We start from the raw sequence: 17,071 nt of genomic DNA, 5'->3' as shown, positions 1-17,071 counted from the left end.
GGTCACTATCTAATATACAGGCTCTATGCAACATATCGCACTAAAGTAGCAGTTTCCCCACTGTTATTACTAAAAAGCTTGCTGTGAGCTGACATGAGGTTTATCTCAAACATACGGATTCAATTCTATATGCTACAGCAGTCGTTCATTAACTGAAATGATCAAGAATCATGGGGAGTAACCATTTGGTGTTTACTGTGATTATGGTGTTTACTGTGATTTGGTGTTTACTGTGAACTAAAATGTGTTGAGAAGGTGAGGAGAGGTGGATTGTAGAGACAGGGAGCCCCAGAGGGCCAGTCTGTCCCCAACACTGACAAGCCTCTCTTGTCTTTGGGACACTGACCACAGGTACTAAAGACCCACCCCATGCTTAGGATTTCTCAACAGTCAGAAGCAAAAAAAGCTGACATTTGTACCTTTCATGCATGTCTCTTCCTCTCAGCCATTCTCTGATGGTTAGCAATAAAACAAAATGCTTTAAATGCTTGCTTTCTCACGGGGGGGGGGGGGGTCCTAATGATGATCAGTGAGTGATGAGTGGTTCCTTTCAAATTCTAATCTGAGGCTGAAGTTTAGCAGTACATGAAGAAAGAGTCGGCTGCCATAGTCCTGTGGTCACGGGCATCAACCTTCTCACAGAATTTAATTATTTTGGATTGGAGAGACTGAATCTTTAGCTAAGGAAAGGTGCAAGAGAATGAGGTGGGGGGAAGGTGGTGAGCAACAATTCGCAAAGGTGAAATTGTATTGAACCCTCTTGTTGTCTCTCTCATAATGAGATTGTCCATGTGTTGTCTAGAAACTACGTCCATGAAAACCACTTGGGTACTTATTTAAAATGCAGATTCCTAGGCCCTACCTCAGACCTACTGAATCATGGTCTCTGGGGGCACTGCCTGGGAATGTATACTTTTCACAGGAACACTCAGTGTTTGTGACACACTGAAGACTGAAGACCACTCTTCTAGCGCTGGTAGACTCTGGCCTGTAGGCTGGATATGGCCCTTGAGTTAAACACGTTTTCTTACATTTTCAAAACATTATTTTAAAAAAAAAGGAGGAGGAGGAAAGAAAAGAACACACAATATAGCCCACAAAGTATAAAACATTTACTATCTGGCCCTTTACAGAAAAGTTGCTGACCTCTGTCTGATGCAATGCAAATAAAAGTCTTACGTGAATTTAGACCTTTCCCAACCCAGCCCCAGCTAAAATAACTGATGAGGCAGATCTTAAAAAAAAAAAAAAAAAAAAAAAAAAAAAAAAAAGTGATGAACTATATAAAGTTTTCATCTAAAAATACACTTGTAATAGTTATAAGTGGAAGGGAAAATGTATAGTTGTAATAAACATTCTGTAACAGCTTTGAAAATATATTTTCATCTATACAAGAATTTATGGTAACTCCATTTGATTCTATCCTTCCATATGGTTATCAGGTGGCAATATATCCCACATTAGCCTAGTAAGAATCATTGCACATATACTCTTTATTGGATTATGCTTATGTTACAAATACAAGGAAAAATACAAAACTATATTCCAAAATGTCTTCCTGGGGAATGAAAATAAAATAAATCCCCAAAACACATAAAATGATTTACAAAGTGAATAAAGGGAATAAAACTGATTTTGATATCTTTCTACCTAAAAGGAGTTTAAGAATTATAGGGCAGTTGTACCTCCTAATTATCTTGAGAAAATGAATTCATTTTTGGAAGGGTTTTTATACTCTGTGCCAAAGAGGCTCAGTTTGGGAATCACACGAGTTAGATTCATAAAGTAATCCCAAAGACGGAATGTAATTCCTTTTGGAGTAATTTCTACATGTTTGTTCTTTATTATTATTTATTTTCTTTTTGATGTGGAGAAACTTTATTATAGAATCTACAAATAAATATTGGCTTTAAAAATATATTGACTTGCAAGTGACTTATCTCTCAGAATTGCGAACTGAAATACCTCACAATAATTTTTGTTTCAGGGTTGTTTTTTCCTCAGGAAGAAAGTAATGTTAAAACCTTGCTAGCAACTAACATTTTTTGATAAGGACTTGAACTATATTACAATTTTTAAGAAACAAAGTTTAAAACGCCAGATAAAGTCTTGAAACCTAGCATGCTTCACCATTTAATAAAATTATGACTCATTTCTGTAAGAAAATGCTTTTTTAGTAAGAAAAATGCTTTCTGAGCTAAGTTTAAACTGCCGGGGCACATGGGACACCCACAAACCCAGTCAGCAGAAGTCTCAACTTATAAGATTAAAGGAAAAATAAATTAAGTGTGTACAGAGAATGAAAAAAAAATCCCCAATGGTACAAGTCTATAAACGGAAGTAAAACTAAAACTCCCCTAAAATCCCCCAATCATCAATCCTTATAAATTCAGCACTTATCTTCTCCCTTTATTTCTTCAAGAGTCCCTAATTAAATGAACACAAAAAGTCTTCGATGATTTTTATCTCGTAAAATACAGTCCCCAAACTACGCTAAGCCTGGATACCGACCTCCGTATCACAGACCGCTTAACTTTCAAAACCCTGCCAGCACACGTGGGGTTTCCTTAGTTCAGCTTGGAACTCCGTGGATTTTGCAGGTGTGCGATCCAGGGCGCGGGCTGTAGGGGTGGTGCGGGGGCAGAGGTGTGCGGTGGGCGCCGCCCGGGCCGGGCAGGGTGGGTGGGGCCGGGCGTGTGCCGGGTGAGAGTCAAGTGCTAGTGACCAAACGGCGGCGGCGCGTGGGCTGTGTTGGCTCCAGGATCTCGCAGAGGAGTGAAAGCTCCTCCCGGATGCCGCATAAGGAGCGGTGAGAACTGCAGCCCCACTTGCATTTAAGTGTCCTTTGTCACTAACAAGTTCAATTGGAGAGATTAAAAAAACAAAAAACAGCCCAGTGAAAACACAGGCTCCCGTCCCTTACTACTCCTCCCCACCCTCCACTTCATCTCCAGAGAGCTCAATCTTACACCCTGCCTAAAATCCAATCCCCAATGCAGTACTTCCCCCCGCCCCTCCGGCCCTGGCCGCCCCCAGGACAGTGAGTCAGAGCCCGGCGAGCTCGGGGCGCTGGTGCCTGGGGCACGCCGAGCCGGGCGACGGTGGCGCGGCCGCCGAGGAGGGGACGCGGCAGCAGCGGGACGTGGCGCGAGCCCGCGCGGCCGCTGCTCGGGAGCGGGGTTTGCGCAAGAAAAGGCGCCGCGCGGCCCCCGGCCGCCCCTCCCCGGCCCCGGGCTCCCCGCCCGCGCGCTGTTCGGGGCTCACGGCGCGCCAGGCGCAGCGCGGCGGCGCGAGAGGCGAAGGGGAGCGGCGGCCCGGCCGGCGGGCGGCAGCCAAGGCGACCGCGGAGGCGGCGGGCAGGGCGCGTGCGCACTGCAGGGGCGCCAGATTTGGCGGGAGGGGGAGTGTCCAAAGCTCTTTGTTTGATGGCATCTCTGTTTACAGAGTTTACATTTTAATATCAACCTGTTTCCTCCTCCTCCTTCTCCTCCTCCTCCGCGACCTCCTCCTCCTCCTCCTCTTCTTTCTCCCGAGAAACTTCGCCCAGGCGGTGCGGAACGCCGCTGCGCAGCGGGGGAGGGACGCAGGCAGGCGGCGGGCAGCGGGAGGCGGTAGCCCGGTGCGGTTTCCGCGGCTCCCAGCTGAGCCCCGCGCCCGCCGCGCCATGGCCCGGAGACCCCGACACAGGTAACGGGGAGCCCGGACGGGCGGCCGCGGGCGGGGGCGCGCGGGGCACCAGGCGCTCGGGGAGCAGGTGGGCATGCATTCCCGGATCTTCTGCGGGGCTGTCAGATCCTGCGAGGACCTAGAGCCTCTGCTCTGCAGCAGAAGCCGTGAGTGGAACTGATGAATGGAAGAGCCTATGCGGGAAATGTAGCAGGACGTCAGGAAGCATGCCCTGGGGTTCATTTTGCAAGTTGCACGGGGAGACGTTTCTCCCTAGGGGGTTAAAAAAGCAGCACCTTCCAGCCGGGGGCTGGGAGGTGACCACCAGCCCCGAGGAGCCCACTAGGTCCCCGGCTTGATGCCGCGGGCGTCGGCGAAGGAGTCGCAGCGTAATTGGTGGATGCTCTGCGATATGTTTGGACTTGGAAGCGCAGAGCATATGGCAGATATAGGGAAAATGCCGGATTGTTTAGTAGCTGCAGGTAGTTCCCTTAAATTTCATTCATTCCTTACGGAGGCGAAGAAGAAAAGCAGCTGACAGGCGGCTGCCAGGAAGATTTTAGGGAGAAAAAGGATCTCTACATTGGCAAATTGGTTTAAGCCCAGGTTTTGAAAGCTCTCATCATAGTACTCCGGGAGGCTTTTATTTCTTATGCAAGCACTTAACACGCACTCAACACGCGTCCGCGCCGCACATGTCCCTGCACTTGGGGAGGCTCGCCGGGATGATGGGCGAAATCCCCTCACGTTGTGGCTGCGCGGAGGGGAAGAGGGAAGAGGACGAGGGAAAGATTCGTCCGAACTGTCAGTCGTTGGCGCGCCCGCTTTCCCCTGGTCTCTGCACTTCCCGGACAGGACTCGCCGGAGTTCCCTGCGAGCCGCGGGGTGCCGGGACAAGCCCAGCGGCCGTCGCGGTTGCCACTCAACGGAAAAGGACAGAGGCGGGCAGCACCCAAGGCCGCTGCCGCGCAACCAGGACGCAATCCCCGCGGCGCTGGGGCAAGAGGTCCCGGCGCGGCGCGGCGCGCACACGTGGACGCGGCTGAGTTGCAGCTCTTCCCCACGCCCTGCTCCAGCCACCTTAGATGGTCGGTGCAGAGGAAGGGTTGACCGGCCGACCCTCGCTCAGAGGTTCTTGGTATAAGCCCGTGGAGGCAAAGCAAAGCCAACCTCTTTTCCTTCTGGTTGTTTGCTTTTCATGTACTTATTTGGTTTTGAACCGGCTGTCGCTTGTCCCCGCGCCGCGCTGGGAAGTTGCAAGGAGCGTGGGTGTGGGCTTGGGCCGTGCAGCAGCACCCTCGGGCCCGGCCTGGCCAGGCGGGGAGCAGCGCCTAGGCCGGCCTCGGCGCCCAAGAAAAAGGGAGGCGACCTGGGGGGGGCCCTGGGCAACCAACGCCTGCCCTGGGCCCGGCCACGCGGCACGCGGGTGCTGCCCCTGAAGTGGTTTCACCTTCGCCTTTGGGACTTAACGAGCAGAGCAGCCGAGGGCACCTTTTTTTTTTTTTTTTTTTCTGAGAGCAGAAACTGGGAGGAGGAGGAGAAGGAAGCTGGGAAGGGGTTCTGGGAGGAGGCGCGGTGCAGGCTCCGCGCCCCGAGATCTCTGCGGGCCGGGTGGGGCGGGGCTGCTCAGTTTCCTTGCAGCTCCCAGGTAGCGGAGGAGGGTGGCGGCCGGGAGGGGCGGGAGCCTTGAACCTGCCTCAGGGGGAAGAGAAACCCCGCTGCGGGCTCAAAGCCGTTTCTTGCTGGGCGAGCGTCACAGGGATTATTAACCAGGTCAGCGAAATGAGTCTGAACCCCTTTTCTAGAATCACAGTAGCGGCTACAAGGCACTTCCTCCCGCTCCCCTCCCTCTTCCCAACCCCCAACACCTCTTTTCTTTTTCGTTTCTTTGCACGGTTTGTTTCCTTGACAGAATGTAATATTCATAGTTGTACTCTTGTAACCACACCAGGTCTAGCAGGTGGGGAGTCGAGTGCATCAAGCTTGAAATCAACCTTTGAAAGTCCTCTAACTGTTGAGTCTGTTTGTCAGAACAGATGAAGGAAAAGTTATTTCAGGTCCTTGGTAGAAATTAGTCGTGCTATTTAGGCTACCGGGACAACTTGGAGCCAGGGCATCGCCTGCAAAGCTCAAAAGTTGGGCCAGGTGCCAAACCTGTTGATGGCCCCCGGAGGAGACTGGGAGCAGCCTTGGGCTCGCCCTGCTCCCCTTCTGGTCTCTTCAGGACCTGCAGAAGTCCCGCGCCACGTTTTCCCCCAAGACTCTGGTTTTGCACATCTCTGCTTCCGTGCTGAAATTTGAAAAAGCCCTGAAGACGTGAAACCATCATTTATTAGCGCTGGAAAGTACCTTACTAATAAAATCCAAGCCCTTAGGTATAGGCGAGGAACTAAGGTCCTGAGAGAGAGGAAGTGATTTGTCCAAGTCGTGCAGGGAAGTGGAGGCAAAATTAGGACTTGCACCTTTGCCTCCAGAACTTGTAGATCTGTTTGATGCCTGTCCTTTCTCACCTGACGTTGACTGCCCCCTATGGGCAGCCGCATTTGTTGCTTGTTCCTGTGAGGTGAGCTGTTTCCAGGAGGAAAGTGCCCAATTACTAGTTTGGAAAATGTAGTTTCTCACTTCTGAAAATCTCCAGATCCAGCCAAACTTAAAACGTTAAAGTAAATTGAATCTGTGACTCCTTTTTCAAATTATTCTGCTCTTTTTGGTATTCCTGATATTTTTGTAAGGAGGCTTTCCAAGAAGCTCCATGTGAACCTTTCCAAAGATGCTGACCTACAGAAATATACATATATATACACACATAGATATGTATATATATACACATACATACATATACGTATGTGTATATGTATATATATATTTACAGGAATCGATTCTATTTATTAATCAAGTTGTTTAGAACCTCTCGTTGACAGTGGGGAACAGGATGAGATTCTTGTTTAAAGAATAGACGCTAAATGAAAAACTCATTGTAGCTTATAAGTACAGCTTAGTGATCTCTTTTGTGGTGGCGTTTGAAGTTTGGATCACATGCTACTTGTCACCATGCAACCTGGACCTTCATTTTGTGCCCAAAATAATGGTTTTAAATTATAAGAACCTCAAATTCAGGATTTTTGGGAAATACTTCTGCTTGACTTGTAAGGGGTGAGTAATATATACTTGTTAAGTTAGTTTGGGAAGACAAAACCTGATATAAATACAAATTTTCTTTTTGAAAATCATGATTGGCACTATGATGTTGCTTTCTGTCATGATTTTTTAACTGTACTCAGTTTGCTGGATTTCTCAATATTACAATGAAAAATTTTAGTGAAGTTTCTAAGATAGCATAATTTCAGATAGTTAAGGTGCATTTATATTAATATGATAGAATTTAAGATAGCATATCTTATACACGGCTGTAACATTACTGTCATCTACTTAATATATGATTAATAAACACTTAGTGTAGAGTTACTTCAAAAGTCATCAGAATTCAGAATTTGGTCTACTAGGTAAAAGAAAAGGCTCTCCTCAAAATATTAATGCACCACCTGGGGGAATCCCTCAGTTTTGAATTAGGTGCATCTTAAGAGTTGTCAAATACCATTCAGTCAGGGGAAAAAAAAAAAAAAAACAAAACCAAAAAAGTAAGTAAGAGTGTGACTACCAAGTGGCCTAATTATTCATTTAGTTACTTAGGAAACTGAGTATTGTCATCACAGCCACAAGTTGGACCAACTGGCCTGCAGTTTTGAGCTATTGGATCTTAATGTTGTGCACAAAGCAGTCTGATCACTCGATGGCCTTATCCTTCCTTGGGTTTTTAAAATCCTCTCCTTTTACATTTTCTTAATCTTTTCAATCTGTAAGGGATAACTATGATTGTATTGTCAGGTGTATCGCTTCTTGAATTCTTTCTCTGTCAATAAAACACCAACCCCGTTGGAGTAACATAATTGAGTTGCTTGTCTTGGAGAAATTTTATTCCAATGCTGTGATGTAAGCCAAAGGTTTCAAGCATGTGCTTATGTAAAGGACACAGGCTCCCGTTTCTTTTATTGTCCTTAACATTAAGTTTTCAACTTAAACCTTCATTGGTTGGAAGGTTGTGAAATGTGTAACTTGTCGCTGGCCTAGGAGTCTCAGCAGGTTCAAACATGCAGAGCCATAAGCACGTGCCAGGTCCTTGGCCGTATCTGTGGATACCACTACCAGCAGAACCAGTGCACAATGCTAGAGCAACAGAATGCAGAAAACAATCTTGTCGTGCAGGTTTTCCAAATTTTATCTCCGTAACCTTTGAAAAGACCGAGTCTTCGTGTAAATTTTGTAACCCAGTAGTTTAAGTCTTCCGGTTTCAGTCCACGTCTGCCCATTTTTTATTCCTGCAGCATATACAGTAGTGACGAGGACGATGAAGACATTGAGATGTGTGATCATGACTATGATGGGCTGCTGCCTAAGTCTGGAAAGCGCCACTTGGGGAAAACTAGGTGGACCAGGGAAGAGGTAACTAATTGTGTTATCAAAACATGGAAGTGTATCAATTTATGAAAAAAAAATGTTTCGGCTAAACGACAGGTGCTCAAACTCATTAGCAGGCTCTTTGAAGTCTTAGCCTAGCCTGCCTGTGCAGCATGCTATCCTCTTACCCCTTCCCCACGGGTACACTCTACCATCCACTTCCAGACTCTTCATAGTTCTTTGAATGTCCCCTCCTTCTCACTTTAGATTTAGTCTGTGGTTTTCTCTGTGCCTATTCTGTTCTTGTCCTTCTGCTGCGCTGCTTCTTACTACTTCTTTATCACTTGTGAAGACATTGCCTTTTCTTTGAGGCCATCCCTGCCTTCCCCAGGCAGGTGGGCTGTATCCTCCAAGCACTGGATACACATTCTTACTTATTAGTGCTGGAACATGCGTGCCTCCCCCAGTAGACTGACGACAGATCTGCTGAGAGCAGGGCTAAGTGTCTCTTCCTTTTTGTGTTCCCTGAGCCCAGAATCACTTGATGCAAAGGAAGATATTAACAAGCGTTCTCTGTACAAGTGAATGAATTGCTATTTCCCGGAAACAAAACAAAAGTTTGAAACAAAATACTCACAGAACTCATCTTGTCATAATGGATTGATTAAACAGTTGTGATATATAATATTTCATAGAGCCATATACATGAATGTCTATTCAGCTTTCAGTGATGGATGGATATATGTCTTCTTCCTACCTTCCTTTTTCTGCTAGCTTAGCAAAAGCTTGATCTTTCTACTTAAGGAACTAATACTTAAGGGGCAAAAATTATTCACGTATGGGGAAAATTGTTTTCTTTAAAGTTTTTCAAAACAATTGCAACTGATTTTAGAGGATTTTATGTTAGAATAAATAATATTGATTCTTCTTCAGTTTCATTCCACCCTACTTCACTTAAACCAGAACCCCTGTTGATAGGCAAGTGGGATTGGCAGTGAGGTCCATAGGAAATGCTTAGTTTATCTATGGAGTGATCTTAGAGGATCCTGGGAGGTACAGAAGTTTTGTTGTTAACACTGGTTTCCTAATTCCTGTGTCTGTGTCCTACAAGGACCCACGCTGTGTGTGAAAGTTATCTTTGCAGGAATGTGGCCGTTTTTTTTCACTTGAAGGGATGTGTTTAGAAAGACACTTGAGACCTGAAAGATTTCTTCCTGAGGTTTAGTATCTTCTGTGTTCTGATAAGTTTGGCCTCGTTTAAATTGTGACTATGCTGATGCAAAAATAAAATTATTTTCTTGTATTATCCATGACTTCAAATTTATTCTAAAAAGTGATCTTCCAATTTTTGCATGAAAGGTTGAACTAGCTAAATGTTAAAATAAAACTTGAATTATTTCTTACTCAAGATGCTGTTTACTGTCATAATTAAATGTCTGTTGACTCTAACATTGGAGTTCATTTTTTTTCCCCATCAAGCGAACTTTTAATAGTTTTCATATACTAAACATTCAGCGAGCCAGGCATTACGCTAAATGTCTTGCATTGCTATTTCATGTAATCTCCCAAAACCCACATTGACATCAGCATTCCCACTGCATAGAAGATGACATTAAGGCCCAGAAAAATAAAATGATATACCCAAGCTCGTCTAACTATTCAATAGCTGAGTCGGGTTTCAAACTCTGGTGTGTCAGACTCTAAATAAATCTATGCTCTAAACCAGTATATTACATTAATATCTGTTGTATTTGGATATTTTTGAGGGTTTTTTTCTGGATTGGATTATTGGTTTGGTTCCCTTTTACTCTTAATTGAATAAAGTTATACTGTAAATGACTGATATCCTAGATTAACTTTAAATGTCTTAGGATGAAAAGCTAAAGAAGCTGGTGGAGCAGAATGGAACAGATGACTGGAAAGTTATTGCCAATTATCTCCCGGTAAGTCTGTAATTTTTTTTCTTTCTGTAAAAGGAAATCTTCTCCCAACATTTATGTCCTGGAAAAAGACATTAAGATATTACACATTTGCTCATATATAAGAAGTAGGAGGAGGACGGACTCATCCATAACTTATAGTTTATAGTTTCTATTGTAATGCATATAACTGGGGTTTCTAGAGAGATTGTAAAAAAAATTTTACAACATTTTTTTTTAAAACTTTGCCTCTTGTTTTATCTTTTTATTGGTTAGAATAATATAAATTAGCATTCTGATGGTAGGATGACAAAATTCCTGATATTTTCTAGTTAGCTTCTTTAAATTTCCTATTTATTTAGATAGCCATATTTTTGGTACCCTGGCTGAAAATTTTGGTTTATCCTTTTTGACTTATCCCACTTCCCACCTCCTACTTCCAGGCAGTGATTGTGGAATCTGGAATTCCTTTGTCAGTCAGCCCCTTCTTTCCAACCTCCTTGCTGTTCCACAGGTTTGGCCCCCTTCCCTCTTCTCTGGACAATTACAGGGGCTTCCTAACTGGCTTCCCTACCTGTAGCCTTCCACTCTTCCATCCATCGCAAACATTGTTAGCTCATGGAGCTTCCTCGAATGCAGCTGTCCCTGAACTTTTCAAAATCCACAGCAGTGACATAGAATCTTACAAATTAAGGGGCCCATGACCTTCCACATGGTGCCGACATACAGCTCGGGTTCTGTTTCCTACTTCCTCTATGTGAGCAGGTTTCACTGAATTCATTTGTGCTTTCCCTCCTTTGGGCTTTTGTCTCTGGTGATGTCTCCAACTAGAATGTTCCAGCTATCCTTCCAAGTCCCTATCAAAAGCTTTTCCAGACTCTTCCTTAGGAAACATAATTTCTCCTCTTAAGGAGAAGCTTCTCTTCTCAGTCCAATATCCTTTTGCTTTGGTTTCTTCTTACCTGTGAATCAAATTCTGCCTTCTATTAGTTGATAATATATTTGTCTTTTTTTCTTATAAGATCACCCTCTCTTATAATATAGAGCCTCTATTTATCTTTGTGCTGTAATATTAAGACTCAAGGCCCTAAATTGAAGCACATCTCTTAGTTTGAATGGGAGGCAAACTTTAGTTATTTGGAATGGGTTTCCATGAAAGCCTGACTGTCACGTGAAATCACTAACAAGTCTTAGTCTTAGTCTACAGAGGTACTTCTACGGGCTGAGGATAAGGTAAGTTAAACTGACATCTGTACAAAATGATGTTTTGTACTGTTTCACAAAGGAGGCAGAGCTTCTAATTTTAGATACAATTTGGATATATTCTTTGTATGTTCACTAGCTATAAGTAATGAGCCATCGGTAGGCTTTCCAAACATGCCCTAAAATGTTCCTGAATGTGCGTTTTTGTCTGTGTATGACTCATACCATGAGAAAGCCTTCATGTTCTTATCACATCATACCTATATGACAGTGCATACTTTATTTGTCTAGAATCGAACAGATGTGCAGTGCCAGCACCGATGGCAGAAAGTTCTAAATCCTGAACTCATCAAGGGTCCCTGGACCAAAGAAGAAGATCAGAGAGTAAGTTCTTCCCTCATTGGTGTGTGAATCACAATTCTGACTATTCCCCAGACATCTTTATTGAATGTTTCCCAACTTGAGGAAACAGGTAAAACGTCAGGAAGCTGAGGATTCTATTCCCATATTTTCAGTGAATGAAAGCAGATTCTTAGACATTTTCTAAAGGTCTTGTAACACTGAAGAATGATTACACTGAGTCAATACATAACATTAAAACATAGGTTATTTTTGTGTGTTTATCTGAAGGTGATAGAGCTTGTACAGAAATACGGTCCGAAACGTTGGTCTGTTATTGCCAAGCACTTAAAGGGGAGAATTGGAAAACAATGTAGGGAGAGGTGGCATAACCACTTGAATCCAGAAGTTAAGAAAACCTCCTGGACAGAAGAGGAAGACAGAATTATTTACCAGGCACACAAGAGACTGGGGAACAGATGGGCAGAAATCGCAAAGCTACTGCCTGGACGGTAATAATATGTCAAAAAATATATTGATTGGGAAGCATGAGGGAGTGGGTATTAAACATTTTGTTTTAAATGTATGGTGAGTGAATTACATTCCAATGACCATGTTTCATGAGATATGCCAGATCCATAGGTTTTTTAAATTGGAGAGCTCTTAGCATTTTTTGGTCAAGTACTTCCAGAATCCACCCAGCAATGCATTCTGGGCTAAGTCACTGAACCTTCCTCAGCTTCGATCGCCCCACTGGCAAAATGAGGAATAGCCTCCTCCACCGGGCCAATGTTCATATCAAATAAAATGGATGTCGAAGCACTCTGTAAACTATAAAACCTCTAAACACATAGAAGGAAACTGAGAATCGACATCTTGTCTCTGGTATGAGTTCGTGCAGCTGGTGAAGTGACCAGAAGGAGCTCAGCTGTCATTTTCCTGTTATTAGCGTTTGTTTCATTATACCACGTGGCTTCATTTTTCTTCCTTTGAAGAAGCAGAGCATTTCTAGAATTATCATACTGCTTCCAGGTTTTTAAATAATGCCAGTGTTATGCTTTCTTTAAATGGACAAGGCACAAAAATGACCTCATTATGGGGGATATCTATAGAAGCTCATTTTTGTCCCACTTACCCCACTGGAACACTTTATAAACACATTTTCTTTAAGTTGGAAGATACCTTTCATTATAAATCTTATGTAAATAATGTAAGATAGAAAACATTTAATAGATTTTTATCCTTGAGCTTCAGGATTGGAGAAAGGGTCCTTTCAAAGAAGGCCATGGCTCTGATGGTTTAGGTAGTGTTCTTGTGTGACCTTCCAGAGCTGTTCCTCCCTCATGGAGGGTTCAGGATCAGCTTAGAAAATCCAAGAGGCTGAAGAAAGTAGGGCTTTTGTCCCATTTGGCCTGAGAGGTTATGCTGTTGATTCTTGTAAAAATTTAAGGGGCAATTGAACTTCCTCTTTCTTTAGCATACATTTCCCCACCCCCTTCAAGAGAGTAAAAGGGAGGCTTAAAACGGTTTTTGTTTTTGTTTTTGTTTTTGTCTTTTTTGAATTGAGAAACTGTTTTCCTGAGAATTGAAAGACTTTAGTAAAAATGCTTTGCAGTTGGAAAGTACACTGGAACTTAGCATCTTTCCCTTCTGGATCCCATTTTCCATTCTCACCTCTGGTTAGAGAACAATTTGAGGTGGACTGCAAAAGGTGGGCGTTTCTTTCTTTTTTCTTTTTTCCTTTTTTTTACTCAAAATTTCGGCCTAGTGCTCTCTGAGATAAAAAGCAGACAGTGATGGTGACATCGTTATCATTCACCAAACTTTATTGTGTGCCCGTTGTGGTGGGTAGGCCCTGCTAAGCCACACTCAAAGGAGAAATTTTCTAGAACAGCTGTATCTCTAAGTTGTGTGTTATAGCCTCGTACCATGAACAGTCAGAATAAACACGAAGGGTGGTTGTACTTAAAATATTCTTTTATCAAGGAAACAAAGTGGTTCAAGAGTTTAAAGATTTCTAGAAGTCCACGTATGTTCCATATGGGATAATGAGAAAAATCTGTGGATTTTCAATTAGGTAATAGGGGAAGCATGACTTTTCAGAGGTCTAGAAGACTGAAACAGTTAAAACAGCAACAACCCCAAAAGACCAGAAGAAAAGGTCTCTGAAACAGTTTTCTGTCAATTAACTCTAACCTGACTTGAAATTTTTGTTTGTAAAATCCTTATGTGATCTATTTCTGTGCAGAACTGATAATGCTATCAAGAACCATTGGAATTCTACCATGCGTCGGAAGGTCGAGCAGGAAGGTTATCTGCAGGAGTCTTCTAAAGCCAGCCCACCAACCGTGGCCCCCAGTTTCCAGAAGAACAGCCATCTGATGGGTTTCGTTCATCCGCCACCGTCAGCTCATCTCCCACCGGCTGGCCAGCCCTCGGTGAACAATGACTATTCCTATTACCACATTTCTGAAGCACAAAATGTAAGCCATTTCTGAGACGTTAGTTTCCTGAGAGGGATGATCAGTGATTTTAGCTCTAGGTAGAAGGAATACCTCACACTTTTATACTTTTCAGAGAACTTCCACAAACAGACCCCCTTCGATCCCCACCTACAGCCTTTGAGGTAGATGTGGGGAGATGTTATTATCTGGGGGCACATCCCCTGAAGCCAGGGTGTTCAGTGATCCACAAAGAGTCACCCAGCTCACAGGGCAAGACTGGAGGAGTCCAGGTTGTTGGATTTTAACTTAAATGTTTCAGATCAAATTAGCTTTTGCATGTAAATTTACTTAACAAGCTCTTGCTGAAGCAGAAGGGAGAAATGAAAATGTATTTCCCTCTTCCAAAATGAAAAGTGCATGTCATATTAAAGAGGAGATCGTTTGACACTAAAATTCAACAAGTTGGATTCTTTAAGTTTGATTCTGGTAGTGATCTAGCAGAAATGTCTTAATTTATTCCTTCCCAGCATGTTTACCTTCTTACTCTGAGTCAGGAGCAGGTTTGTGACACCATTATCTGATTTCTCCTTTCATTCTCCTTTGGATCAGTGTGATTCCTTCCTAATTGTCAGGTATTTCTATTCAGGGAAGGAAATTTCCATAATGGTTGGGAAAAGAAAAATAAGGAGAAAGAAGATAATAAGATCAATAAATTAATCTTACAACTAACAGTAACAGATGGTGAAACTTAGCCAAGAATATGGAGCTCATATGCAAATTATATTCAAAATATATTCCTAAAGAGTTTTCACTCTTCTCTATTCCATACATTTGACTACAGACTTACCAGAAAAGTCTCAGATGAATGAACTATCATAGGCAGTTCTGTGCTCTTTACTAAAACTTATAATTATTCCAAGAAAAATATTTCTATTATAAACAGCTAGAGCCATCAGTTTTTTTCCCAGTATGACTTCTTTCATACATTGATGAATGATTTTTAGGTTATGTTTTCATTGTGCTTAATTGTGCTTTACTCTAATTAAGGAATACTCACCAAGATCAATGAGAACTTTAAATCTATGTTCCTTCAACTACTTACTTAGCCATTTTTAAAGGCTTGACTAAATTTTCAAATTAGAGGGTTGGGTTTTTTTTTTTCTTTTTTTTCTCTGTGCCTGAATTTTATCAGTAGAGTTTTGTTTTGTTTTGTTTTGTTTTCCTCAGTCCTAGAGCAAAACCTCAGGAAGCCAAGTCCCCTAATGCCTATGTGATCATGAATGACTCGGCCTTTGTTTGTCTGCCTTTTTGATCTAGGTCTCCAGTCATGTCCCGTATCCTGTAGCGTTACATGTAAATATAGTCAACGTCCCTCAGCCAGCAGCTGCAGCCATTCAGGTAAGATCATTTGAAGACCTTTTCCTCAAGAAACTCATGGGCTGTTCAAAGCAAACTTTTTAAAGACGTGCTTTATTTCTTTCATCTAAACACTTACTTTCACTTGACCAACTGAAGTGAAAGAGAGAGAGAAAAAAAGAGGGCAGGCCAGCAAGCTACCAATCTTCACTTCTAGAGGAAACCTGCTCAGGAATTCTCTGGTTCTCTGACGTTGTCAGCTGAACCAGCACATCAGTGAGTGCCCACTCGAGACTCAGATCTCGCATCACTCCCTTACATCTGGAAGAACCTTCCCAAAGCTTTGTACAGTGGCTGGATTCAGCTGGCATTGGTCTCACACTGAGGCTCACAGAGCCCAATGGTCCCTCACGACTGTGGGCCACAACCACTGAATCTACAGCTTCCAGTCAGGCCCTTGAATTTTATTCTCTCTTAACTTTTAATTTCAGAGACACTATAATGATGAAGACCCTGAGAAAGAAAAGCGAATAAAGGAATTAGAATTGCTCCTCATGTCAACTGAGAATGAGCTCAAAGGACAGCAGGCGCTACCGGTAAGAACAGAACCATGTGCTTCAATGCATCAGACAGCATCATCACCCCCATGCCCTCTGTCTCTTTTCCCTTCTCTTCTAACTACTACATTAACCATGACTATAGATCCATTGATAGTGTTTGAAGAGAAGTTGTTTGTGCTAAAATGCAGTTGGAATCCCAATGTATGTTAACCAAATTGAAGGTGGCCTTTTTGTGTAGTAGAGTCCACTTGTGGGGGCCACCATCGATTCTCTTGTTTTCTCAGGACTGTTATCCATTCAAAGACTAACTAACAGATATAAATGAATGAAAATCTGCCATTTTTTACAAAGCTCTGTCTCTGCTATCTATTCATTTGACATTTTTATTTTTCTATCATTTTTCTTAACCTAGATTTTCTTACTTTATCATTTCACATATGATCTGATGCCTGTTCATATATACATGGGAAGAAGGTATGGATAAGTGCTCCTTAAATAACAGGACTGCTCTCTTTTTTGCACGCATGAGAGCCGTGTGGACCACTACTGATTTTTTTGGTGGGTGGGCTGCGAACTGAGAATGTGACATGTACTTTGTAACCTATGTAGTTAAACAACAAGAGAATAAAAGAGATGTGATACCCAGTAGGAATTCATGGGGGTGGATTCCTTTGTGGTTAAATAGTAAGACGATTATGTGCATATGTTAGTTCAGCCACTTTTTAACTTTAGTTCTGTGCATATGTTAGTTCAACCACTTTTTAACTTTAGTTCAAGTTTTGCAATGTCTCTTGTTGCGTGGTCATGCTGAAAGGCAACTTCTGTTAGTGCGCTCTTCTGCTTTCCTAACCACGTTGATCTGGCAGCCCTTCAGCGCCTCAGTGCAACTGGTAACATTCAGAAGGGATAGAAGCAACAAGAGTATATGCAGATATAAGGAACTCTAACTCTTGAGTCTCCCGGCCTTTCTGTAGGTTAACAGGACAATTCTTAGTTCGCAGCAACTATATGTGCCCTTCTGGAAGTTATGTTAAAGTAGATCTTGAAGGTGGCCTGTGTGAGACTTGTACTTTGTGACAAAGTCCCTCTGTTTACAGTTTTAGCAAAATGGTGACAGTGAGGGTGCTCA

General features: G+C 43.0%; 1 protein-coding gene across 2 annotated transcripts in view; it reads left to right on the top strand.

Annotated features, from left to right (window-relative positions):
* The first annotated feature begins 3,022 nt into the window (after window positions 1-3,022).
* The window catches only part of MYB (MYB proto-oncogene, transcription factor), a 33,407-nt gene continuing 19,358 nt past the window's right edge, over window positions 3,023-17,071 (top strand). Inside the window, exons 1-8 of one of the 2 annotated variants that reach the window (XM_082731099.1) lie at window positions 3,023-3,687; window positions 8,049-8,166; window positions 9,993-10,064; window positions 11,535-11,627; window positions 11,874-12,094; window positions 13,831-14,065; window positions 15,344-15,424; window positions 15,874-15,978. In XM_082731099.1, the coding sequence (XP_082587225.1) occupies window positions 3,665-3,687; window positions 8,049-8,166; window positions 9,993-10,064; window positions 11,535-11,627; window positions 11,874-12,094; window positions 13,831-14,065; window positions 15,344-15,424; window positions 15,874-15,978 (948 nt within the window). In that variant the 5' untranslated portion in view covers window positions 3,023-3,664. The remainder of the gene's footprint in view (window positions 3,688-8,048; window positions 8,167-9,992; window positions 10,065-11,534; window positions 11,628-11,873; window positions 12,095-13,830; window positions 14,066-15,343; window positions 15,425-15,873; window positions 15,979-17,071) is intronic. The other variant, XM_082731100.1, reaches the window with a different exon arrangement.

The sequence above is a fragment of the Mustela nivalis genome (assembly GCF_964662115.1).
Source record: "Mustela nivalis genome assembly, chromosome: 5".
Classification (NCBI taxonomy): domain Eukaryota; kingdom Metazoa; phylum Chordata; class Mammalia; order Carnivora; family Mustelidae; genus Mustela; species Mustela nivalis.
Note: the sequence above shows the minus strand (reverse complement) of the source record. Positions and strands in the feature narration are given on the sequence as shown.